This window comes from Alosa pseudoharengus, unplaced genomic scaffold (genome assembly GCF_046254945.1).
Source record: "Alosa pseudoharengus isolate Yale_2024_CS ecotype anadromous, Long Island Sound unplaced genomic scaffold, YU_APseudo_1.1 YU_APseudo_1.1_scf_22, whole genome shotgun sequence".
NCBI classification, from domain to species: domain Eukaryota; kingdom Metazoa; phylum Chordata; class Actinopteri; order Clupeiformes; family Clupeidae; genus Alosa; species Alosa pseudoharengus.
Genome location: NW_027468680.1, coordinates 16,235,782 through 16,261,494, shown reverse-complemented (window position 1 = coordinate 16,261,494; position 25,713 = coordinate 16,235,782). Strand labels below are relative to the sequence as shown.

At 46.1% G+C, this 25,713-nt stretch overlaps 1 protein-coding gene across 1 annotated transcript in view; it reads left to right on the top strand.

Moving 5' to 3' along the window:
• Window positions 1-798: 798 nt before the first annotated feature.
• crim1 (cysteine rich transmembrane BMP regulator 1 (chordin-like)) overlaps window positions 799-25,713 on the top strand; it is a 106,815-nt gene continuing 81,900 nt past the window's right edge. Inside the window, exons 1-2 of the mRNA XM_076300775.1 lie at window positions 799-1,730; window positions 12,789-12,962. Of these exons, the coding sequence (XP_076156890.1) occupies window positions 1,418-1,730; window positions 12,789-12,962 (487 nt within the window). The 5' untranslated portion in view covers window positions 799-1,417. The remainder of the gene's footprint in view (window positions 1,731-12,788; window positions 12,963-25,713) is intronic.

The following is a 25,713-nucleotide window of genomic DNA, read 5'->3' as shown; positions in this document are numbered from 1 at the left end:
CTGATCAATCTCTCCTGTGTGCCCAATCAAGGTCACATTATCATACCTTGAGTTTGCAATTCGACAACAGCCAAAAGTTATGTCTTATAAGACACACAGCTATACTATGCAATACATGCATTTCAATAAATAATCAAGAACACCAAACAAGAATCTTTCATCTTAGCTATTCTGTAAGTCATCACTTAACTGAGCGAGACATTATGTACAGTCAGTGTTATGTGTCCATCCAACTATCGATGGCCAAAGCACACAGAACTGAGCTTAAATTAATGTCTTGGTTAAGCATCAATATCCTTAATTAAAAGAAAAACAAGTCAAGTGGTGGAAATTGGGAAATTCAGGAGCCCCCCCCCCCCCCCATCACTTCAAAGATCCTAATTGAGCTCATTGTAACTGAGGACGCCAGTCCATTATCCGTTATTACACGTGTAATTGCTGCACTTATCATTTCCTTCCATTTTCATCTACCCTTCAAACTGTCCAGCATGTATCATAAGATCTGACGTCAGTACAGATAGGCTACACTATTATCTAAGCTCTGATTTGATTCCCCCCCCCCCCCCCCCCCCCTAAGACTTAGCGGCCCAAGACTCCCCACCTGCGCCCAAACAACGGTCCAGGGCAGGCCTGCATATCGGAAATTTTCATATGCGTTCCGTGTGCCAACATTTCCTGTGTTCCATATCTGGAGCGAACTACCCATTGGAGCAAAGTAATGCAGGAGGGGAGTGGTTGCGTTATGAGGTCACGGTGTGAGGACTGCACCGAGCCAGCAGCGGGCGGAGAGTCCCGCAACAGAGAAGCATAAACATGAGACGGAGGAACACGGCAGACGCGAGAGCAGGAAACGTTTGATTTCAACAGACGTAGCGAAGTGAATCAGTGCCAGCGACCACATAATAGCGCTACTTTCGCCTCCAAAGGAATTTTTGGAAACGTCGCACATCAGCTTTTGGAGCAAGGAAGGCGCAGAAAATAACGAAATCCTCCAGCTTGCATAAAAAGACTGAGAGTGCGGAGAAAGAGAGGGGGAGAGAGGGAGACAGAGACGCATGAGTCCAGAACAGAAAGTTGTTTCGGAAAACAAACTAGAAGGAACTCAGAGTGTTATAGCATAGCACACTAAAACCATGCTGTCTCTTTACAGCGTGGGATAGTTGCTGTTTCTCCCACAGTTTAACGGATCGTGCATGTAGTAGCTTGAATCCTACTAAACAAAAGTTTGTCGCGAGGGACGTGTAAACCAATAAAACAGAAATCCGGACATTTTTACGGGAACTGCAAACCCCTTTACATGCTAGTTTAGAACGGCGTGTTCCTTTCATTAGGGTAATTTCGACAAGGTTTTACCTCTCAGGATTGATTTTGGGGAATCGGGAGTGGGTTTGGATTATATATTTTCCACTTTTGCTTCATGGCCTCCTCCAGGATGTATCTTCTAGCGAAATGCATTCTCATTTGCCAACTTATGATCTTGATTGCGAAGAACAGCCGGGCGTTGTTGTGCCTGCCGTGCGACGAGTCGAAATGCGAGGAACCGAAGCAGTGTAAGGGGGCCGTGGTGCCTGGAATCTGCGGGTGCTGCACGGTCTGCGCAAAGCAGAAGAACGAGAGCTGCGGCGGCATGTACGGTCTGTACGGAACTTGTGACCGGGGGCTCCGGTGCGTGATCAGACCCCTGGTAAACGGCGGCTTCATCACCCAGTTTGAGGTCGGAGTTTGCGAAGGTTTGTATTACTGATACTTGTGCGATTTTTGCCCGTTTTGTGCAATGATTCAAACGGTTTGTGAAAAGTTGTTTTACTGCAACTAGATGCTTTACCACATGTGTGATGCTTTTCAGACAATGACAGCATTATATGCTTGACGTTTACCCATGCAGGGGGCTACCATTTCAACAGTAACAGTAATTGTTTAAGGTGAAAATTGTTTTATTAATTCATGTCAGTCTTCTAAAACCTGTACTATGAGAACATTTTCCCTTGCATGATAAAAAAAATTCCCTTTGAATTGAAGCCCGCAAGACACCCCATTATTATATCAATGTTTATTCACGTCTTATTATGTTGTTGGCGGATTGAGCCGTACAGGTTAAGACTGGACATAGGCTGTAGTTAATACACCAGGTTCAAATCCACGCTTCTGTCATTGATAAACTTAGTGAATTACTGAGAAGGATGCGTTTACCGCCCTCCTCGTCGTTTGCTGTGGTGGGACTGGGTACGAGAGTGTCTGAGCAAGCGAGCTGGCTAATGCGTTTGCAGCATGTGGGTTTTCCATTTCTTTGGGGTATAGCTAACGAATTCCTTGCTGTTTTTGGACTTGGTGCCAGCCCCAGCCCCTCCGCCAAGGCATGTTGGTTTTTCATTGGAATGTCTGCTATGTGACTCAGCTTGCGCGTCAGACCCGTATATTTTACAACATATGAGGGATGTACGTGTACCGCGAATACGTGGAATCTCAAATGTTGACCCTCACAGAAATGTCTTTGTCACAGTTTGCACTAACCTGATGGTTAAACTGCGCTGCCTGATACACTATACATTTTGCAGTGGCTCAATTTTCAACACAAGACCATTATATTCTTCCCGAAGACTGTGCTGCCTCTGTAGACCACAGAACTGGGTGACACAAGAGTAGTATTATCCCCACAGTTATTTGAACCAATCAAGGATAACCATTAGAAACCATCATGTTTGTCTCCTCACCAAATGGTCTTTTGTTCCCCGAAGAAGTAGTAGACTTCAACTCATACAGGTGGGCCTCTTTAACCTGAAGGGAGCAGCATTTTTTAGGCCCAAAGGCAGTCTGAAAAAAAGAGTTGCTCAAGACCCATGCGGTGCCCAGGCAGTAAGACGTCTGGGCTCGGGTTTCAAGCCAAGCCAATAATGAAAACATGCTGAGTGCGTTCCCAAAGGTTTGGCATGTACTGTCTCAGGTGACGTCCCGGCGTAATCCGGCCAAGAAAACACAGGAGGTCTGTGTGTGTCTTAAGCTGCATGCCTGCTGAGAGGAATGAACAGGATCAAAGCGTGGATCGCGAGTACATCGCTCTGACAGTCTAACCTTTGGCCTCATAACCCTGACGTTCACACCTAATGACCTTGCATCGCTCCCTGCCAAGATCATACCCCCCACCCTCGGCATGCCTCTGTGGTCATGAAAATACTCCAAACACTGACAGAGGCCTTTGCCTTTAATGAATCATTATGGTTATTGGCTCTGTGGTTTGGAATGTGAGTTATGGGAGCCCTTATGGTGTCAGTGCAGTTATAACTTATTCAGAATGGGTCATCACACTTAGACATTAAAGCCACCATATCCAAGATAATTGCCAAGACTACTAGCCGGCCAAGACCTACCTTGACCTACCTAACGTGTTAATGTGCAGGAATTGGGAGAACTGTTGAATGTCTGACTGGCAGCATCCGGATATTTGCACTTGAAGTTGACTTTCCCATACTGTTAAACCAGCAGGACAAATCAGTCCAGAGGTTTTGCTGAGACCAAACTTGTGTCTGAGGATGCTCATGGTTCTCTTTGGGGGAGTGGAAACGTACTAGAGCCCTTTTTTGACAATTGAGGGGCCTACATTTGATAAGGGCACTATCTGTCCAAACGCCGTAATCATCCGATCGAAGGAATTACCTGGTCAAATGCCCAACTCATCCTCTCTTATCACAGATCAATGTGACTGTTCCATGGGGAGAGCCCACCAGCAGCAAGAGATGTGGAGGTGTTGGCCTGGAGTTGGGCTAGTGGAGGAGGGGGAGTTGACCTGAGGGCGTAGAGGCAATAAGAACACTCTCTGGGGGCTGCTGGTGTGTTGTCATGTCCTGCTTCTCTCGTTAGCGCTGGTTGGCAGCGCTACGCTAGGCCTTTCCCTCTGGGGAGAAGAGAGAGAGCGAAGGAGCGTCTCTCCGCGACACAGAAGTTACATTATCGCCTCGCGCCGAGCCTGCCCGCGGTGCCCGGGGGGCAGCGGCGAGCACTGCCGTGCAGTCTAATCTCATCACTTTTCACTCGGGCACTAGGCGCTCTCTGGCCCTGAAAGTTAGCTTCTGCAACTACTGCTGCTGCCACCACAGCTGCTACTGCTGTTGCTGACTTTCATGGGCAAGGCAACCACTTTGGGGACCACATTAATGCCCTCCGATTTACACTCCTGCCCAGGGTTTGACTGCCTGAGTTGGTTTACTCCGGTTGCTGCTTTCTGTGTTTTGAGACAGAAAGAGTCGTGCACTTGAAGGATGTCTCTGCACTCTGCACAGTGCTGGCGAGCGCTCTTAGGATTTTTTTTATTTATTTTTTTTTCCAGCGGTTTCATCACTTCTCCCCTAAAGCGAGGAGTGAACCTCATCAACTTCTGCTGTAGTGGCCCTTGGGGCTTTCGTTTGCCTTTCTTTTCGCTCAAAAGCCCCCTCAGCACGTGCGCTGTCGGTGAATGCGGACTGTGATGCACAAAGGGAAGCCATGGAGTTGTTTTCAACCCCAACCAAGGCTGTCGAGAGGGGAGGGAAAGAGAGGGAGAGCGAGAGTCTCCGTTCACTCAGGGTTGGAGGGGATGGAGGCTTCTGAAGCAAAAACACATCCTCTTCCCCTTGTTTTTCCGAGCTCTACCTCTGTGTAAATGTGTGCTCGCGGCCTGCCAAAGCGGATTCGGGTGCTGGTTGTCCTGGCTGCATGTCAGGTCGGCAGCCTGATGTTGCCAAATAGTTTAATGCTTAAAAAACAACAGCCATCCATACAGTGGGGGTGTGGCTGTGTAGATGGTGCCTCTCTCTCTCTCTCTCTCTCTCTCTCTCTCTCCTTTCTTTCTTTTTTTCTTTCTTTCTTTCTTTCTTTCTTTCTCTCTCTCTCTCTCTTTCTCTCTTGCTCTTCTTCTCCCTCCCTCTCTGTTTCCCTCCCTCTCTCTTATGTTCCTCTCTTATGTTCTTTCTGTTTAACATTCCTGCGCTGCTTTCTATTCAAGCCCCTTGCAAGCTATGACATGAGGGCTCAGGAGAAATAATAATAATTTATTTGCCTAGCTGACGCTGTCATCCAAGACGGCGCACATAGTTGACATTTTTTTCACCTGGCTATACCATCCATTTACTCAGCTGTGTATTTACAGAGTAGGCATGGGTGGAAGAGTTTGTATCTCTGCCTTTCTATTCGTCTTTCTATCTGTCTGTCTGTTCCTTCCTTCCTTCTTCTCTCACTTTCTCTGATGATGAGGAAGCTGTCAGGTACTTAATTTGAAAAACGGCATGGCTTGGGTCTTGTCATAAATGCTCCACTGTATGTAACCATCAGAGGGTTTTTTTCTCTCTTCAGATACTGTCAGATTCAGGCACAGCAGCCTCAGTCACATGTGCTATTTTTGATGGCAGATGACAGATCCCGGTCCTAGGCTGTCACAAGGGAGGTGTGTGTGTGTGTGTGTGTGTGTGTGTGTGTGTGTGTGTGTGTGTGTTACAACTAAGCCCTGTTTGTAAACACACCTGGGGATGGAGTCCGTACTCCTCACTAATGTGATGAACAGTTACCCCTTTTGTCGCTGTCAATCATATTGTGGGGGGGGGGGGGGCTTCATATCACTATCGAATCAGTGTAAATAACTTTGAGATAATTGGCTGTCCAAGTGCTGTCTAGGATCAGAGATGGCCTCTTGCTGCTAGGCAGTCTGTTTTGCGAAACAAGGACATCACACCAGGGAAAGGACTGTGAGCCATTTCCCATCTGGTTCCTGGCAAACTTTCGCTTTTCCCCTCGTGTTGTGAGCATATTGCTTCTAAACTAATACAGAGTGGGTGATTTGTCGAGGCATCTTAAGTTTTATTTTTTCTGTCTTGAATGAGTCAGAGGTTCAGGGCCCCTAATATTCTCTCTCTCTCTCTCTTTCTCTCTCTTTCTCTCTCTCTCTCTCTCTTTCTCTCTCTCTCTTTCTCTCTTTCTCTTGTGACGAAGGAATCTGGAAAACAACAAAAGTTGCTCTGAGGTGGAAAGTCCACAACTCTGCCCCCCCCCCCCCCTTTTAAAAATGAATGTCACTGCCAGCCCACATAAACGAGCGCCCGGTGTGTCTGTCGATTTCCTGCAAAACAAGTCAAGAGAATGCTGACTTAAATTTGCATGGAAGCTCAGCCTGTCTCACACAGTCAGCGAAGACAAGCAGAAATGTTTGACCCTTCAAGCGCAACCCCCTCTCTTTCTCTCTCTCACACACACACACACACACACACACACTGCCCCCCCCCCCCTCCACACACACACACACCTCCAGTCCCTCCATCTTCACCACCAGCAGCCTCTACAGTTTGTTGTGTTGTCTGCTCAGCAGGCAAACTAGCAGGATACTGCGTGTGTAGTGTCACGGGGGGTTATCGTTCTTTTGCAGCCTGGTTACTGCCCAGGAGTGAGGAAGAAAAGGAGGAGAAAGACTAGCAAACTGCAGAAAAAAAGTCACGGAATTAACCAAGCTTTTAGGCTTTACAGTTACCCAGAAAGCACATGCTGTAGCCTTAGGCTGAAACAAAATATATGCACCCATTAAGTGCATATGTTATAAAAAAAACACATTTGCAGCTTTTTTTATCCATTCTTTCAATTAGCATATTTTGTGCAGTGTCTTTTTCCCCCCCTTCTGTACTTGCTTATTTAACTCTAACCTGTTAGCTTGTACAGCACAAAATAAGCAATTCATTTTTAGGGCACATGGACATGTAATGATTCACAGTAGTCTTTGAGAGAAAGCCGACTGCTCTCCTACGCCATGTAGTGATGGTTCCGGGGGGAAACAAAGGCTCAAAGTTTCCTACATGTCTCTCTCTCCCTCTTGGACTTGATTATGTGCCAGGATTTTATCAAAACACCATTGTTAAGGGAATACATGTGTACATTGCCTGCTTATATTTCCCAGTTTTTGATTGCATGTAGAAGTTGCTAGACAGTGTTGCTTTCTGGGTAGAAATTGCACTTATCGGCCCTGATGATAAGGGTGAAGTTAGGCATTTAAAGATTCAGTTGATTCATATCTATATACCTTTGGTGTGTGTCTCTGTGTGTGAGTGGGGAGAGGGTAGGAAAGGTCCCCCTTTGGTTGTACGAGCAAGGAGGACGCCATCCAAAAAAGAATTATGCTTTTAAAGCATGCTCACTGGCTGGTGAGGTGATGGAAATCTAATCTCCATCGCTATAAACAACTTTGCACTGAGCAGGCAGCGACCAGGAGCGAGGACATAAGTCCCTGTGTGTGAGGTACTCGCTCCTCACCAGCATTCACTCCAACATGACCATTCTGACCATTAGAGAGTGTGGAGCAGACCCCCGACCCCTCCCAAAGAGGAATCTGTGGGTTTCTTGCCAGGAGCATGGGCAGCGTTGTTTGGCTGCCCCCCATCTAAATTACCTGGAGCTAGACACAACACACAGTGGTGTGTTCACACACACACACACACACAGAGGGTCGTGTCACAGGCTGCCTCGGGTCACTTTTCATCTCTAAATGACATGGAACACACACACACACACACACACCACATGCGCACATACTCACACACACACACACACACACACAAACAATCTGACACACACAGGGGCCATGGTCGTGGTCAAACCCCTCGCCAATCATCAGCGGCTGGTCAGGGTCACCTTTCTTTCCGAGTGAACATGTGGAAAAAGGCTCAGCCACTGCCCACACACATTACACCACACATCACCACCATTAACAGCAAAGATTATCACTGCCGTGAGAGTGCCCATCACTGCCCTCTGACCTTTTTTTTAGCAGCGTAGTAGCCTTTTAATAACCTCAATCAATACACACACAGAGACTCACTCACACAATAGCTGTGGTGCCTTTGGGGCAGAGCTGGCACACTGCCAGTTTCACACAGAATAAAATGGATTCCCAACCAATTCAAGTTTTGTCTCTGGAGTGTTGCATTGTTTGCCTCTCTTTTGTATCATACATGTATTCCACCGTAGCACTTCATCCATTCCTCACTGCTTTCCATTCCACTCTGCTCTCCCACATTTATATGTTTTGAGACGTACACAAGAAAAGGCTTTACATTTATTTTTGCTATATAGGTAGTGGATCTCCCCCCGGGGCCAATCAACAACCAAGCCAATTTGACATAACACAGCTTGATGCGAGATTCAACATCGATGCACAATTGGCTTGTGGCAGTCATAAATAAGCCGCATGTTGGACCCAGGATCGGCAAAGACTCCTTCTCGGTACACCATGCGATGCCACAGAACCCAGTTAGTACCCAAGGCTATCTGACACAGCACAACACAACAGGACGCAGGATACGACAACAATACACAGTTGGCTGGCGGCAGCTGCAAACGCACCACATGTTGTACCCGGAATTTGTAAATGCTCTCCTTCACAGCACAATATGTGTTACCAGTAGCCTGAATGCCTAACCAAGAACCAAAACAGATTAAAAAAAAAAAACATTACCAACAGAGCAGCCTTTATGAGCATGGAGTTATCAAGCTGGCACCTTTATTGATGTTGTTGCGTTTCGCTGAATTAGGCCCATGATGCCTCCAGAAGGATCAGCAGTGGTGTGCAGCATCCCACCCTCCTCCTCCGCACTCATGATGAGTTGGGGCACGTTATAAACAGACAGAAAAAAGTACCACTCCAGAAGCACAGCGACAAGATTTCACATTTTTCGAGTCAATTCAGGTCATAACATGACCCTAAATGATGTTCGAGCACCTCAGTCATAACCATTGGCTTGTCTTTTCAGCAGCGTCAGACAACTCCTATACAGTTCTTTTAAGTGATCGTCCTCAAGAAACAAAATAACAGAGGTGTTGTGGCTGACTTTGTGTGCTTGCCAGCCAAGTTCCCTTGCTTCTGCTTCCAGTTCTGCATAGTTTACCCTCTTCCTTCCCGAGGCCTCCTACATCTTCAAAGGGAACTAGCTAGCTCAATAAAGTAGGTTATGCGCTCATACTCAAAATACACGATGTCTCAAAGCAGTCCACCAGGATTTTTCAATCCCAGTCTTTGTGTCACCTGTGTTGCTTCTGTTTGTCCAATGTCCACTTTTCTGTCCCTCTCACACAAAAGAAATTCTGCTGTCCCTGACACTAACCGGCAAAGAGTTAACCTCAACTCTCTTGTTCTCAAGCAAAAAGCGCCAGTGATTTCAAAACCGATTATTTCTCCAGTAATAGCGACCCTGGATCAAACTAGTTTTACAACCAGACAGAATATACTTAGACCCATGACCCATGCATGTACAATTCTCAAAGTCTGGTTGTGTCATGCCGTTGCAATTGTGTTCAGAATAGGGTCCCAAGTATCATTTTTGGAAATAGTGTGATTCATTGAGTTTGGGCTTTCCTTCAGATTTACTGTAAAATGTGTTTGTGTGTGTTGAGTGACACACAATGGGAGACATTTATTCATTTATCCAAGGCAGTTTACAGAATGCATCTTGAAGTACTGCTTGAATTCTTTCTTGAATTCTCACTCTAAACAAAATATACTGTCATGAATGAGGATAGACTTCTCCTGATCAGGGAGCACACCTGCATAGAGAGAAAGGTAACGATATGCACATATTATACAGAGAGCAGGGCTTTAACATTCCACACGTTTGAGCCTATTTGTGATGATCGACCAGACAGTGATGAAACTGAACCATCACTAGTGTATGCCTGGGGGAAATGAGTCTTCTTACTGTAGTGCGCCGTGCTGTCTCTGGCCAATGGAAACATGGCTGAAACTGCACCCACAGGCTCTCATCTCAGTTACTCACTGTTCTGGGCTGGAGTGTCTTTTTTTGAAGTGTCACACACACAGAAAAAAGGGGCTTATGACGGAACGGGACACCGTCTGTCCCTGAGGGGAACTGCCCTGCCAAAGCTCCTGTGAAGTCCCCACGGTTCCTTTTGAAACTTGCAGAACTTCCGGACCGAGAAGAGGGAACGTCCTGTATTTAGTTTCACTCCCCCCTCCTTTTTCGTGGACTGGAGTGAAAGGCATAGAGTTTCCCAGAGATTCCTGCTCGCTTTTGATGGCAGATAACTGTCCTGGCAATTCACACGTCACTGTATCGTGTGTTTCTGGAGAGTTTCTACCTTCCATTATGTCCACTTGGTCCTCAGTAGCTGGATGTCTTTTTTTATCAATTGCTCTAAATACATCGTATAGTAATAAGGAAAGACATTCATGTCAGAAGTATGAGTCATTGAATACAGAGCAATACAAATAGTACACGTTTGTGTAGCCTTTGTTGTTATATTGACGAACATGGAGTGTTCTCTTTCTGTGGATGCATTAATCACATGTTTTTACCCATCTCTTTTGTCACCATTGTGTGGTCATTCAGCAGTTGGAGTTGAACCAATGCTTTTGAGAATGCGGAGGCCATAGAATGATGGAGGAGAGAGAGGCCTCTACATTCTTGAGGTCAAGGACCAAGGCATTCCTCTAATACCTGAGGAGCCAAGTGGGGAATCTTTCAGAGAGACAGACGAACTAAATTAATGTGATTTTCCAGGGTCAAAGGTCAGGCAGAGATATACTGGGCCGCGTGACCGAACATCAATGGAAGCGCTGGGAGATGGAGTGCATGCAGTATGGGTAGATACAGTGCAACAACAAGAGTCCCAAGGTTGGAGCCTGTGAACTATGTTGTGCAGAAAGTAAAATAAGAAACAAAAGAGTGTCATATGGGAATCATCCAATTACATTTAGATCTGGTTTGACACATGAGGTTGTTTTGATGTGGTGATGTTATGGCATAAAACATCCCACCGTAAAATTCGAAACCCTTCCCCAAAACCAGCATGGTCTCCTCTTCTGTTATGACAGGGAGATGTCTTTATGGACTTCTGAAATGAGAGCCTGTATGAGACACATTGCGTGCGCAGGAGGGTGGAAAGAAAACGACCCGATAGATACGACCCAATTTAGACATGCATGTGCGACACCTGCATGCACAACTCCCTTAAAATATGTATTGTCAAACACCTCGCACCTCAGGCACCCACATAAAATGAGATAAGGTAAACACACAGAGACCCAAGCACCGGTGCCCTATCTGTAATGTATGTTTGCTCTGTAAATAAGCCTTCATAATGTTGCAGGGAGATAGTGGCACGTCGAGGTTAGGGGTTGTTCTTGTTTTCGAAAAGCTCCCTTCCGCTTGGGGGGGGGGGGGTGGACAAGTACAAGAACGAGGAATGCAGCATGGAGTCATGTTTAGTAGTTGGCCAGAAGTGGTGGACTGGGGTGCCAATTGCAAGATTTTTTTTGGTTTGTCTCTTTTACACCAGCCGTCGGGTTTTTTCATTGGATAGTGTTCCTGGAAAAAACTAGATGTACCGCAGAGCGGTACAAAATATGACCGCCGCCCAGTCCAGCACATTTTTTCCACAAAAAGAAATCACGCTGAAAGGCCTATATGATTCTAACTGTCTCACTAAATTGCATTATCCACACTCAATTCTCACTGGTATCTGCTAGACAACAAGTACCAAAACATGATTAGTTCATAGATTTCACATGTAAAATTCATTTTATACAACCCCACCTCCATCTTGCCTGTTCATAATTCTGAGAAATTCTTGATTGTTTGTGTTATGTTTATGTTATGTATGTGTGTGTGTGTGTGTGTGTGTGTGTGTGTGTGTGTGTGTGTGTGTGTGTGTGTGTGTGTGTGTGTGTGTGTGTGTGTGTGTGTGTGTGTGTGTGTGTGTGTGTGTGTGTGCGTGCTTGTGTGTGTGCGTACTTGTGTGTACATATGTCTACTGTGTGAGTATGTGTCATACGTATGATTACTGTGAATGTATGTGTGTGTGTGTGTGTATCTGTTTGTGCACATGAAATGGGTAAACATGACCCCTGGAGGCAAACATACGGAAAAAATGGTCATCCTAGGCCCTACAGTTCTCAAGATATTCATAGAGAACTGTGTCTGCCCTACCCTCCTTTCAGGGGGTGCAGTCCAGCGGGTGGGCTACAGATCAAAACGAAAAACGATGGTTCCATGCTATCCATATGGGGTTACATGCCCACCAAGTTTCGTCTACCCCGGTCTTTCAGTGTCCCGGGACTCATTGACGGAAAATTTGGGCATGCGAAAAAAAATAAAAAAATAATTCTGACTAAACCTATATGACCGCCGCTTCGCTGCGCGGCGGTCATAATAATTGCTGAGACAGTCAGCCTTTCCATTCAGTGCACTTTCACCTCGCTGCTGTAATGAAGCCTCTTGTAATGCACCACGGTGCTGAGGTGTATTTAATGAGGTCCCCTTTGATTGCTTAGTGTAAAAAGTGAAATGAACAAATGGACTACACTACACTGCAACCAATGCTTTGTGACCAGCGCTTCATGCTTCATGACCACCACCAGCACAGCAGTGACCAACATACAGATCAATCCAAAAACAAAGGTTTTACTGTTTGGATTCCTGGATTAGTGGAAATAATACAAGCTTTGGTCACTTTAATTCATTGTCAGTGGACTCCCATTGCGGGGAATTAGCTGTGAAAAATGAACGCGAACATAACACAGAAGTCCACCTGCGGGATTTGTTGGAACATATGCATATCGTAATTATCTAGCCTCCAAGGGGGAAGCAGGATTTATTAAATTTCAGTGTGTGAAAATATTACCAGAGGCCTGTAATCAGACAAGCAGGCCTTGGTACATGTACAACGTGGAATGACTCCCTGTCTGTTGGGGTTTATTTATGGTGGATCCTAAAAGTGATATCTCTCTCATGTGACATCCTGTCTTGTCTCCTTCCCCAATGGCTCAGATGAAAACTGGGACGACGACCAGCTACTGGGATTCGAGCCGTGCAACGAAAACCTGGTCACCGGCTGCAACATCATCGATGGGAAGTGCGAATGCGATAGCCTGCGGACGTGCAATAACCCATTCGAGTTCCCCAGCCAGGATACCTGTCAGACAGCCCTGAAGAAGATTGAAGGTATGCATCTCCCTCCTCTACCCTTCCTTTCCTATCCCTCTCTCTCTTTCTCTCTCTCTCTCTCTCCCTCTCTCTCTCTCTCTCCCTCTCCCTCTCTCCCTCTCTCCCTCTCTCTCTCTCTCTCTCTCTCTCTTCTATGCCTTTCTTTTGCTCCTGTTCCCTCCTCTTCCCGTGTTTCTCTCCAATGTTTGTCTGGGGACTCAGACAGTGCATGTGTGGTCATGTCTGACTGAAACTCTGGCAGAGGCTTCTCTACCGTGTACTGATTACGCAAGCCCCAACTAAAAAACCATTCATTTTTCACACCCTGAATGCGTCTGTGTGTGTGTGTGTGTGTGTGTGTGTGTGTGTGTGTGTGTGTGTGCGTGCAGCTATGCTGTTATCAGCCTCTCAGATGTCGATTCATTTTGCCTGAGTGACAGGCGGCTTTTAGGCAGGTGGGAAGGGCCAAGTTGGTGCTGCCCGTGTTGTTGTTCTGTTCTGATTCTCTCTCAAAAACTTTTGTGTTAAGGCTGCTATCTTTGTTTATCATCTTCCTAAGCATATGGCACATACATTAGCCAAACCTGAGGGCATTTTTAATTAATCATTAACTTTGCTAATTGATGCAGAGCCTCTTTACTAATTTATACATATTCAGAGATTAATCAGGAAGATTAACCCATTTGAAGTATCAGTCAAGAGCAGTATGGCCTCGTAAGTGATTAAATTTCGGTTCCTGTGATAATTTTGTTCGTAATAAATGACATTTACGTGTGTGTGTGTGTGTGTGTGTATGTGTGTGTGTGGGTGTGTGTAAGGTACACACCATTATCACCTGCTGCAACTCGTGTGTGTGTGTGTATGTGTGTGTGTGTGTGTGTGTGTGTGTCTGTGTGTGTGTGTGTCTGTGTGTGTGTGTGTGTGTGTGTGTGTGTGTGTGTGTGTGTGTGTGTGTGTGTGTGTGTGTGTGTGTGTCTGTGTGTGTGTGTGTGTGTCTGTGTGTGTGTGTGTGTGTGTGTCTGTGTGTGTGTGTGTGTGTCTGTGTGTGTGTGTGTGTGTGTATGTGTAAAGCTTCCTGTTTTCGCTCTGCATACTTAACATTCAGTCTAGCTGCCCTTTCAAATGCACGCGTGAAAATTCCCTGAGGGCAATACATTTTTATCTTCTCATTTTGATGTTTTTTCTTGTCCTTTTTTTCTCTCCGGGAGACATTGAAAGAGGATTGGCATGTTTGGGTTGGTTGTATTTGCGTTCTTTCTTTTTGGCTTCGTCTCTGTTGTTTATGTGAAGACTTCCTTCAGTATGTCTGTGACAGAACTAACAAACAGGTTGATTTGTCGGGGCCTGATAAGCTCACTAATAGGCCTATCAGTGCGCCAATGTGCCGTTGAGGAATGCGCTTCTGGGGTGGATATGTGCCTACTCCGCGTTTGCTCGCGTGCGTCGCTCGTGTGTGTGTGCGTGTGCGTGTGTGCGTGCAGTTGCTGTGTGTTCATAGGGGCGCTGCCGCCTCCTTCGCAATTAAGAACAAAAATATGAGCTTGTTATCGCAACAGCATCCTAGCAACTAGCCTGATGGCCCTGGTTGTTTTATTGGGGCAGGTGTGTGTGTGTGTGTGTGTGTGTGTGTGTGTGTGTGTGTGTGTGTGTGTGTGTGTGTGTGTGTGTGTGTGTGTGTGTGTGTGTGTGTGTGTGTGTGTGTGTGTGTGTGTGTGTGTGTGTGTGTGTGTGTGTGTGTGTGTGTGTGTGTGTGTGTGTGTGTGTGTGTGTGTGTGTGTGTGTTTGTGTGTATATGTTTGGAGGTTTGGGAACACGAGGAGTGCTCCTCTCCCGTGGCGGTCTCCTCCCCCCTTGTGTTCGTGTTTTGTCTGCAGAGCTGTTTGTTCTTGCATAGTTTTGACTGGAAATTCCTCTTGTGTTTCTGCCCCCACCCCCTTTTTTTTTGTTTTGCCAGGACGATGTCATCTGTGCTTTTTTGTGCCTCTGCGCGGTATGCTAGTGCATGTGTGTTGGAATTCTTGCACGTGGGATCCTTTTAGTAGGGGGAAAATGGGAGTCAAAGTGCTGCTGGTGCCACTGCTGTTGTTGTTACAGCAAATGTTATTCTAAAGTTTGAGGTCATGTCTTTTTTATAGAGGAAACCCTGACAAATCTTTAGAATTACATGATACAACACTCACTCGCATTCAAACAAACACAAAGAGCTTATTTCTGAGAGCATTTTTGCATTTTTATATCTCTTACCACAGGATACAATGACATGTGAAAATGGGGAATGTGAAGCCCAAATAATATATTTGACCATATTAACTCTATTTGACTATAACTGTCCTTATGAATACATTAATTGAAGATTTATCAGATGTTAATGGTAGGACTGTGGCCTGCTCATGTCTGTTTGTACAACCAAACCACTGGAGAACCATTTGGGCTCATTACCAGCTCTGCTGGCCTAGAGTATGCCACTGGTTTCCCACCGGCGGATGTAATTTTGCTGAAAGAAATGATCATAATGAGACTCTAAAAGGAATTCACAAGACAACAGAGTTCTCATGTGTGTCATTACAGAAGAGTTCAGGCTAGCAACTGACCTCCACGCATTTGTGAACAAGTGGGAAGGGGGATTGTATGGCCAGAAATCAGCAGGATTCCCTTTAAAATCCCCAGAGGTTTGCTTTCACCATTAACAAACTCGTGAGCTTTGTAAGCAACAAGTTCTGCCCAGTGGATTCAGTAAACAGGCTAAATGCTATCTGACGATAAGGAGAGTTCCAAACATAGGCATGGCACATCTCCAACAGCGGTTGATCTCCTGCTCGTGATAATGAATGGTGGTTGGAGCTGGTGGGTTGCCACGATATATCAACCTTGTCTGTTCCCTGTGGGTCTACCATAACAACATGCCCTGAAACCTCAGAGCTGTGATTTCTTCAAAGCTACGTTTCATTCTTTCAAAATGTCCTCAGATTACCACTCTGCATCAATTTTTGGTGCTTCTCCTAATTAGCCCCCAAGTCCATATGTGATGTGACTCTTTTGTGTGTGTGTGTGTGTGTGTGTGTGTTTGTGTGTGTTTGTGTGTGTGTGTGTGTGTGTGTGTGTGTGTGTGTGTGTGTGTGTTTGTGTGTGTTTGTGTGTGTGTGTGTGTGTGTGTGTGTGTGTGTGCGTGTGTGTGTGTGTGTGTGTGTGTGTGTGTGTGTGTGTGTGTGTGTGTGTGTGTGTGTGTGTGAGAGTGTATGTGAGTGTGTGTGTGTGTGTGTGTGTGTGCGTGTGTGTAGGATACAGTCAAAGAGACTGAGCTGTGGCATATCAAAATAGCCTGTGCCTTGTGTCTGCAAGCGATTCATTCTTTTGGCAGTTATATAAAGGCGGCGTGTTTTCCTTTCTCTGTGTATCTCTCATGCATCTGTTTGTGTTACGCATGAAGAGGGGGGAAATGAGGAGCTGGCCCCGTGGAAGGAGTGGGTGGTGTGTGTGTGTGTGTGTGTGTTGGGGGGGGGGGGGCTTCAGGGGCCAAGGGAGAGCACATTCCAGTGTGGTGGTACCAGCATGCTTTCCATTGTTATCATTTACATAAGAAACATATTACTGTCGTGAGTCATCAGGCTGATCCCTCTGCTCCCGTTGAGAGCGGGCTCTCTCGGAACCATCGACAGTTGTGCCCCCGTCACATTAAGAAAAGAGATACCATTTCCTCCCTTAAACTCAATTACAGGGAAAGCAGAGCTTGACTGGTCTAGGTGAAGTGCATATTGCAATACTGACAGTGAAAATTAGCTGAATAGGGACAAGAGGTGAAGTGCTCTTTGGTTAAAATCGTAAAAACCTTCAGGGGAAAGAAAAAACAGGCATACATTATGAGGTTGATCGCTGTGTGAAGGGGTTTCATCTATGTGTGGTTCTATATAGATTGAGCACATGAAGCCATGTTTCCCTTGGGCGCCCTTCCCTTGAGAGCTGGGACCATTTCTGTTCACATACCAGAGCTTGCAGAAATGCCTGCCTAACCCAATCAATGGCAGGTAGCAGGGGAAGAGATAGGACTGTATTTTGATTGGTTCATTGACCTCGGAGATCCCAGTGGCTACCATCGGCTGACCGGAGACGTCAGATCTTGGGGAAGGGAAGGGAAGGATGCGAGGGGAGATTGATAACGCCATTTCTCAGCACTGCACCGACAGCTTTACATGTAATGACGCTCATAATCCCCCCCCTACAAGAAATCAATCCACAATAAAAACTGAATGGTAACACCATCTCAGGGGAGTCTTGTTTAAAACAGATATATCAGAGTAATAAAACTTTGTCATTTGTGGAACTGTACTGAAGGAGAGATGGGGGAGGGGAACACTTCAAATCCAGCTTGGCTCTTGGGACTACTCTTAAAATAACTGTAGTTTACAGCATAAAGATGGAGCAGTCAATATTTAACCATGGGTCCATGATGAGAGTTTGTTGTTTCTTACCATATTTGTGTTGTTAAACAAAGAAATATGGCACAGACAATAAAGAAAGCCCTCCATAAATAGCTGACTCATTGGTTGCAGATATATTTTGGGGGCTCAAGGGTCAGTGGATGAACAGTGAAGAAATGTTGCGTGTGTCAAAGTCAAACATTGCCAAGTAGAGTCTTGTACACTAGGAATGGCATTGAATTCTGACTCACATTCTACCTTATCAGTTCTCTTGGCTAGGGTTAGGTTTAGGGTAGTGGTTATGCATTGTGTAATGTGGACTGTGGATTTAGTTAAATAGTTAATTACAGTAGTTAAGGGAATAATGAACATAAGGAAACGTATTAATAGCCTCTTAGTAGTTTTTAATATAGTTGGCATATTAGCAATCATGTACTCAGCAGTCTTTTTGGTCCTCTACAAATCATATAAACACTGCTGTTTTTTTGGGGGGTAATCATGTCAGAGAGATGGACTGATATGGCTTTGACCTTGGAAGACTCTCTGGCCATCTTGACATGCAGTTTAATGATGGCCTCTGGAGCCGGCAGACTGGGTCGCTGTTTTGTTTGCTAGCGGTTTAGCCGTAGCCGCTAAAGAAACAGGGAGAGAGTTCCATGTGAGACTCCTGTAGCCACTTGAGAAGGACTGCTTTTAAATTTAACATGGAAACGAAAGAGGGGCAGAAAAGGGGGACAGTGACCCAGTTTAGCCCCTCTGACCCCTGGTTTGGGGTAATGCCGTAACCAGATAATACCCCCCTCCCTCTCTCCCTGTGCTGTCTCCCGCCCCCTGATTTAGACAGATGCTTGGAAGTTTAGACGTGATTATCAAAGATCTCGCGTCCACGAATCACACACAACAATGAGCATGAAAGGCACAGAGCGCAGTAAGAGGTGAACTATTGTCTCTTTCCGGTAAATTCTCACAAGTTACAGAAACATTGAGTTAGCGAGGGTGGGAGAGAGAGAGAGAGAGAGGGGGGGGGGCGGTGAGAGAGGGAGGGTGAGTGCAGGGGGAGAAGCAGGAAGTTTTGCTCCCTCGCTGTGAGCGTTGGTTTCTCTAGCCCAGCTCGGGTGAAAGCACAGTAAAGGAAATGCCGCGCATTCCTTCTGCAAAGCCGTCTCTCTCCGCCGCTGGCAGCCGCTCAGGACCGAGTATTTGTTCTGGGGAGTCGGCCATGCTAATTGCAGGCCCCGTTGTGTGGAGAGGAGAGAGAGAGAGAGAGAGAGGGAGAAAGCAAGGGAGTTTTGCTGAGTGAGAGAGAGAGAGAGAGAGAAACAGAAAGGAAAGAGTGGGGGAGAAGAAGAAAGCAGGAGGATGAGAAAGAAGGGAAGAAAGAGCTAGAGAAAGAAAGAAAGATTGTTCATGCCAAAAACAACATGTTTCCTTTGTGCGCTCCTGAAGTCTCCCTTGACTGAATAACGTCCTGTTTTCTGGAGGAGCATGGAGGGGAGAGGAGAGGAGGGGAGGGGGAGGAGGGTGAGCCAATCCCAGGAATGGAATGCCCAAAAGGATTTAGGGAAAATGTTTGATGTTTAAATATGAGCCCTTTTAAAGGTGCAGTGTATGATGGCCTATTCTTGTCTTCAGTCGTGTGTGACCTCTGGTTATGAGGAGACTATGTCAGCAGCATATCAATTAGATCAGCAACGCAGGTCTTAGCATGTCCATGTGATATTTTTACACATACATTTTCAAGAAACACTTTGTAAGAAACAATAGGCTCACACAGGTATGGCCCTCGGTCAGACAGGTTTGATCGTCAGAATCAGGATTGTCCAGGTGTTTTGTATAGGACTGAGAGATCTTGAATTTCCCCTAGGGATCAATAAAGTATCTATCTATCTATCTAGATCAGTAAAGGTGTATAGTGATATCCAAGGGTCCATTAAGATTCAAAGATAGCCATTTCAATTCACCTGCTTGAGACTGGCAGTTTCATTCTGTGCTGGGACATCCAGTTCATCAATATGAATTTATATGTGTTTCCCTCATGCCCTTGAGCACTGAAGAATAATGGTGGATCTATGTCTGTTGCTTTCTGGCTGAGCACAATAGAGTATCGTCAGTTAATATAGTGACAGCATTTATATACTCTGTCTCTCTCTCTGTCTCTCTCTCTCTCTCTCTCTCTCTCTCTCTCTTTGCTTTCTAATCATATCTTGCTCTCATGCCTCTTTACCTCTTCTTATTTTTCTTCTCCTTCATCTTTTACTTCTTCTACCTCCTCCTCTTCCTCCTCATACTCTTCTCTCCATTATCCCCTCCCTCCTTGTAGGCAGGAAATTAGTGATGCCATCATCGTTATTAATTCTGTCACCCGATTACTGGAACTCCCTGCTTGGGGAGAGCTGAACCGTTATTAGTGGATTTTCCTCAGAAAGCAACCGGCTAGAAAATGAAGTTTGATTTGTTTGCCTCTTTAGTCCAATTGTTCGGCAACATCCTGCAGTCCACATCTGTCATCACGGCGACCACGTGACCAATTAGCAGGGTTAGCGATTGTGGTGGTGTGGACGTTGTGTTCTGTCTGTAAATTACAGGTTGTCACTGATGAGCTTGGTGCCATTTGGTGTCTTTTTCTGCTATCACATGGGTGTGTGTGTGTGTGTGTGTGTGTGTGTGTGTGGCCGTGTGTTTGTGTGTGTGTGTGTGTGTGGGCGTGTGTTTGTGTGGCTGAACCTGCAAAGCTTGCATGTGGTTTTGCACCTTATCGACATTAAAGGGTATGGAAACACCATGGCTCTTTTGGAACTTACTCTGCAATTATCTGGTTACAAAGCTGCCATCTATAGCCTAGTGGCATCCCTCCCTCCTCCCTCGCTCCCTCTCTCCTTTTCTCTTTCCCTCCTTTTTTCTCTCTCACACACCTCTTCTTTGTCCCCTTTGTCTCTTGGGTTGCCTGTTTCTGTCCTTCTCTTGCTGTTTTTCACATGTCCACACACATGCACACACACACACACACACATACACACACACACACATACACACACACACACACACACACACACGCACACACACACACACACACACACACACACACACACACACACACACACACTCACACACTGTGACCTAGTCACAGCAATCCAGCCTCAGCCCAGTGCTCTACATGTCATCCCTGGAATGTAGGGATGTCTAGGGAGAGGAGAAGAAGAGAGGAGGCCAGTGCTTTGTCCTTTGTGTGTGCCACAAAGACAATCGAATCAAATGGCCAATAATGGGTTGGCCTTTTTCCCAATAATTAGCAGCCACATTCTCTCTCTCACACACACACACACACACACACACACACACACACACACACACACACACACAGGGTAGGGGCCCCTTGTGGCCATCATGCAGTTCACACCATTCATGGTATTGGCATCTCCAGTGAGGCAGAAGTTTTCAGGCCACTGGCTGGATGCATCCTGGGGGTGATGGTGTGTGTATGTTGTGTAAGTGTGTGTGTGTGTGTGTGAGTGTGTGTGTGTGTGTGTGTTTGTGTGTGTGTGTGTGTGTGTGTTAATGCTGGGAGGTCTCGGAGCAGACCTCGGGGTCGACTGCGGTGACACCGGCCAGTCGATGCCGAAAGCAGGCCACACATCAACTATATGGCACAAATAAAGCGCAGAACAGAAGGATGGACTGATTCACCGTATACTTCTATTCACTGGGGAGCCTCAGTTAACATGAAAATCTAACTTCATGCAGTTTACCTTTGTATCATATGCACAATATATACCATATCATAATGAAAGAGTCGAAGGGGGGGGGGGGGGGCGTCTCTGAATACAGTATGGGGCTCATGATGTATGGACTGCTGTCTTGATTGTAACCTTGTTGTAAAGGCAGCATAGCCCGCTCTTGTGCTTTTCTCATGTGGACGCTTCCCATCACCTTCAACCTCCTGGAGGGAATGCAGTTTCTCTTCCTACTAGGTCCTATATGAATGGCAGGCGGGCTGAGAGAAATACTATGTGTTTTACTATGTGAGTGTGTGTGTGTGTGTGTGTGTGTGTCTGTGTGTGTGTGTGTGTGTGTGTGTGTGTGTGTGACTTGTGTGTTCTGTGCACTCAGCAGACGCACTCACACACTCTGACACGTAACATCCTTTACGTTGCGGTTGGGGGCCAAATGTCAACGAGGTTTTTTTCTGTTTCTTGACATGAAAAGGAACACTTTTTCCCCCCCTTTCAATTGGATTTTGAAAAGGTTGACATTTAAGCTCTCCCCAGTCCATGATAATGCCTTTATCAGCCCCTCTGCTTCCCCTTTTGCTTTCCCTTTACAAAGCTGCGAACTTGGTAACCACTGCTTTTTGTGATAAGCTTGTCTCTACCTTAACCTCGCCTTGGCATTCTGTGAGCTTCTTTTCGGGGGACTGTGGACACAAAATGGCGGCGGACAGGATAAGTGGCCACAGTTTGTTTTCACCTTGTGCTTGTTGCAGTGCCACTGCTGCTACCACTTTTGCCAAGTTCGCTTGTGCAATCACCAGAGAGCAGTCAGTATTGGATCTGAAGTGAGGGGAATCTTGGCAAACCTTGAGACCTTGTGAGGAGAGCACAAGCTGAGGGAAAGACATTTTTCTTAGAAAAAACTCTTTCTATACCTACTGCGGATTCAATTCATTTGACAGGAATTTCTTTATGTATATATCTATTCATTAATTTTTCAATGAAGTATTTGATTAACATGTTCAGTATCTCTGATGAGGGTGTTTGGTTGGCTTTCAGTTCGATGGACCATTGAACTCAATGGCGGTCTTCTCTGGCATAGGGGCATACTGTCAGATGTAGCACCATCCTGTAGAATGAACACATAAATACCAACAGGAGCCTGGGGCTTACTAACCTCCCCTCAACCACACACACACTCACACACAAAAAGGACTTTTTTGGTTTTGTGAGAGAGGAGAATGTGCAGGTCATCATTGTCAGCTTGACCTCCAGCTCAGAGTAAGCGGCGGGAGACGCTACGCTATGCTACGGCGGCGAGATGAGCATTGCAGTTCTCCCACAATGCCCTCTCAGTGTCACCAGAAGTGCTGGCCACATAAATTGCACTCCCTGCAGACAAAAGGGGTTAGAAAGTCTATTTGCGCTGGGCAGAAAAGTCCAGGCCTGGGTGATGCTGCCCCGTCCCCGTTCTGCGTCTAAAGGCTAAAGAAATCATATTTCTTTAACCTTCCGCCTGCATGAGAAACCTCTTAGACACTCCTTTTAACACACTGAATCCTTATGAAAGGAAATAAAAAAGGTTCTCCTTGCTAAAGTACAGCCTCTCTTTTAACAGCACGTCTTGTATTTGCTCTACTTCTACTACTACAAAGCTAAACCCTTGTTTCTGCAATGGACTCATAGGGTCACATGTTTAATATGGGAATAGAAATTGATGGAGGAAGCCAGCACTGTTGTGCTACTAGTGTATATTATTGTCTCATCTGTTCAGGGAATCTCAATATTTCTCAGACCATCCCCTTCAGAATGTTGACATATCGTGCTTCAGTCTGTTTTTGCATCCCTGCATTGTTCATGGCCATGTTACTTCCACCAAGGAGGTTATCCTCCCGGTTTGTCTGTCTGTCTGTTAGCAGGATTATGGTGAAACTTGTAGCCTTGGAGACGAAACCAAGACCGAGAAAGTGGATCTGAATCATGGGGTCGGATCCACAAATTCACATTAGCATTGTGAGATGAGCCGTTATAGGCACTGGCCCTGGCCTAGTTAGAGTCGGCGAAGCGAGATAATACAGAGGAGCCTCTTCAATGCTAAGGTTAGCTGGGTAGGTAGTGAAGTATGCTCTGTTACTGGAGTGATGCGAGTGAAGGCTCCGATGGAGCTGTAGCGCGACCCAGAGCGGCACACAGTGAGGCAGAGAGACGGGCTGTTGAGCGCGGAGGAGGCTCTTCACTCGGCAGAAGAGGAGATATTAGCTCCGTCTCTGATTGAGGTCGCCAGCGGAGGTCCCGCCGCCGGTTGGGAATGAAATTGTTTACCAACCTCCGCAGAGCCGTCAGGGTTCCCCCCACCCCCCCCCCCCCTTCTCATTTGCCATTTTGCCTCGGTCGTGGGGAACGCTTTAAGCGAAAGACGGGAGGGTGGGGGGGGGGGGTGGCAGCTTGAGCGACAAAGGCAGAGAATGAATATGAAGTGTGGTTAGTATGTGGTCCCTTTTAACCCTGACTCTGTGTGGTCTCTCTCTCTCTCTTTCTGTGTGTGTGTGTGTGTGTGTGTGTGTGTGTGTGTGTGTGTGTGTGTGTGTGTGTGTGTGTGTGCGAGAGAGAGAGAGAGTTCATGGGTATGATTGAAGGACGGTTAATGCTTTTTTAAAAGGAAGATCTAATTGACCCTTCTTTCAATTGCTTTGTAATGTGCAGACAACAGGAAATGCCCCAAAACAAGAGTGTATTGTTTGTCTAGCTCAGAGGGTCATGGGTTGTTATGACTGGCCAGCATCTGGCTCAGAGAAAGAGGCTTGTCTGTCCAAAGTTAAACTTAACTGTGGATTGAGGAAGAGAGAGAGAGAGAGGATTAGAAAGAGTGAGTATGTCAGATACAAGGGAGAGAGAGAGAAACAGAGGAACTACAGCTAGAAAGAGAAAGAAGTGAAGTTGATTGAGTAAGAGATTCACAGAGAGGGGGGGAGAAAGGAGAGTGGAGGGCAGGAAGGAGCTTGGGAGAGAAGCAGACCTGTTTTGGGAAAAAGGGATCAAGCAATGTTGTGACTTTTGACAAGTACAGTGAAACTCCTGGGGCTCCCCAGTCGGAACATTGCCAAAATCCTATATTGCTGTGTTATGTAATGATGTTTGCTACAAGCTTGTGTCAAAGTGAGTGGTGTTTTTGGTCTGTCACACCAAGTGTGCCCAGTGGCAGGTATAATTTTGTAAATAGACCTGTCACAGACAGTTTCTAACGATGAATAAAAAAGAATAGGCTCTGCACCTCCGCCTAATTGGTTGCATCGATTGTCGGTCTTGACAAATGTTGTCCAAAATTATGAACTACATTTTCAAAATCCCTGAAAATATGAGTCCAGCAATATGTTTGGGAAGCCAGAAAAATCCAATACAAATCAATTTTCTCATCTGATTGCAAAAGCTGTTTGAAACCATGAGAGATTCCTCAATGCCATCAGATACTCTTCTTCTCTTGTGCTCCCCCCTCTCTCTCTCTCTCACACACTCTCTCTCTCTCTCTCTCTCTCTCTCTTTCCCTCTCTCCCTCCCTTCTTTTTCCTCTCCCAAACCTTATTACACTTGCTCGTGGGCCTACATTGGTCTCACAAGAAGGTTGTCCCTGAATCATAAAACTAACCAGTCTCTCTCTCTCTCTCTCTCTCTCTCTCTCTCTCTCTCTCTCTCTCTCTCTCTCTCTCTCTCTCTCTCTCTCTCTCTCTCTCTCTCTCTCTCTGTGTGTCTTTCTCTCCCTTTCTTCCTCTCCTCCCCTTTCCTCTCTCTGTCTCCCTTTCTCTCTCTCTTCACCCACTGCAGTAATGGCTAATAGTCCCTGACAAGTTATGGCAATGGCATCACATGTACATCATAACACTGTGTTAATAATTGTTCCTTTGCAAAGTCAGAGGGTCGTTTATCACATTCGTTCCCTTTCCCCTCTAGTCCATTAGAGTGTCGGGCCCGGTCTAATGATTACACGCGCTACTGCATTACGTAACTCGGCCACTTGTGGATTTGGTTCAGAAGGGTCCGTCTCGGCTTGAGGCCTGTGGAATTTTCTAGCATGCACTCCTCCCCTTGTTTTTCAATTACGGATTCTGTTACACACACATGCGCAGTGCAGTGTATGCTCAGACACACACACACACACACACACACACACAAACACACACACACACACACACACACACACACACACACACACACACACACACACACACACACACACACACACACACACACACACACACACACACACACACAGTTCCCACTCTTATGACTCATTATACAGCCATCCCCTGAAGAAAAAAGGGCCCACAAACCCATAACCACTAGCAGTATGACCCCCCCCGCCCTCTGTCTCTCACACAAATACACATAAACACACGGCTAGTCTTCTGTGCCAGAGCTCTAGGTCCTGCCCTTATGTCTAGAAACTTTATGTTTCTAATACTTCACCGACACACATGCACACACATGCACACACCCTCTCCATATCATTGCCTGTATTGGTGACTGCACTCAATTGAGAACCTCTCCCTTTCCTTCTCTCTCTCTCTCCTTCTCTCTCTCTCTCTCTCCCTCTCTCTCTTGCTGAATGCCAGCAGCTGATGTCAGTGTGGGAGTGAGTGAGAATGCATGGCC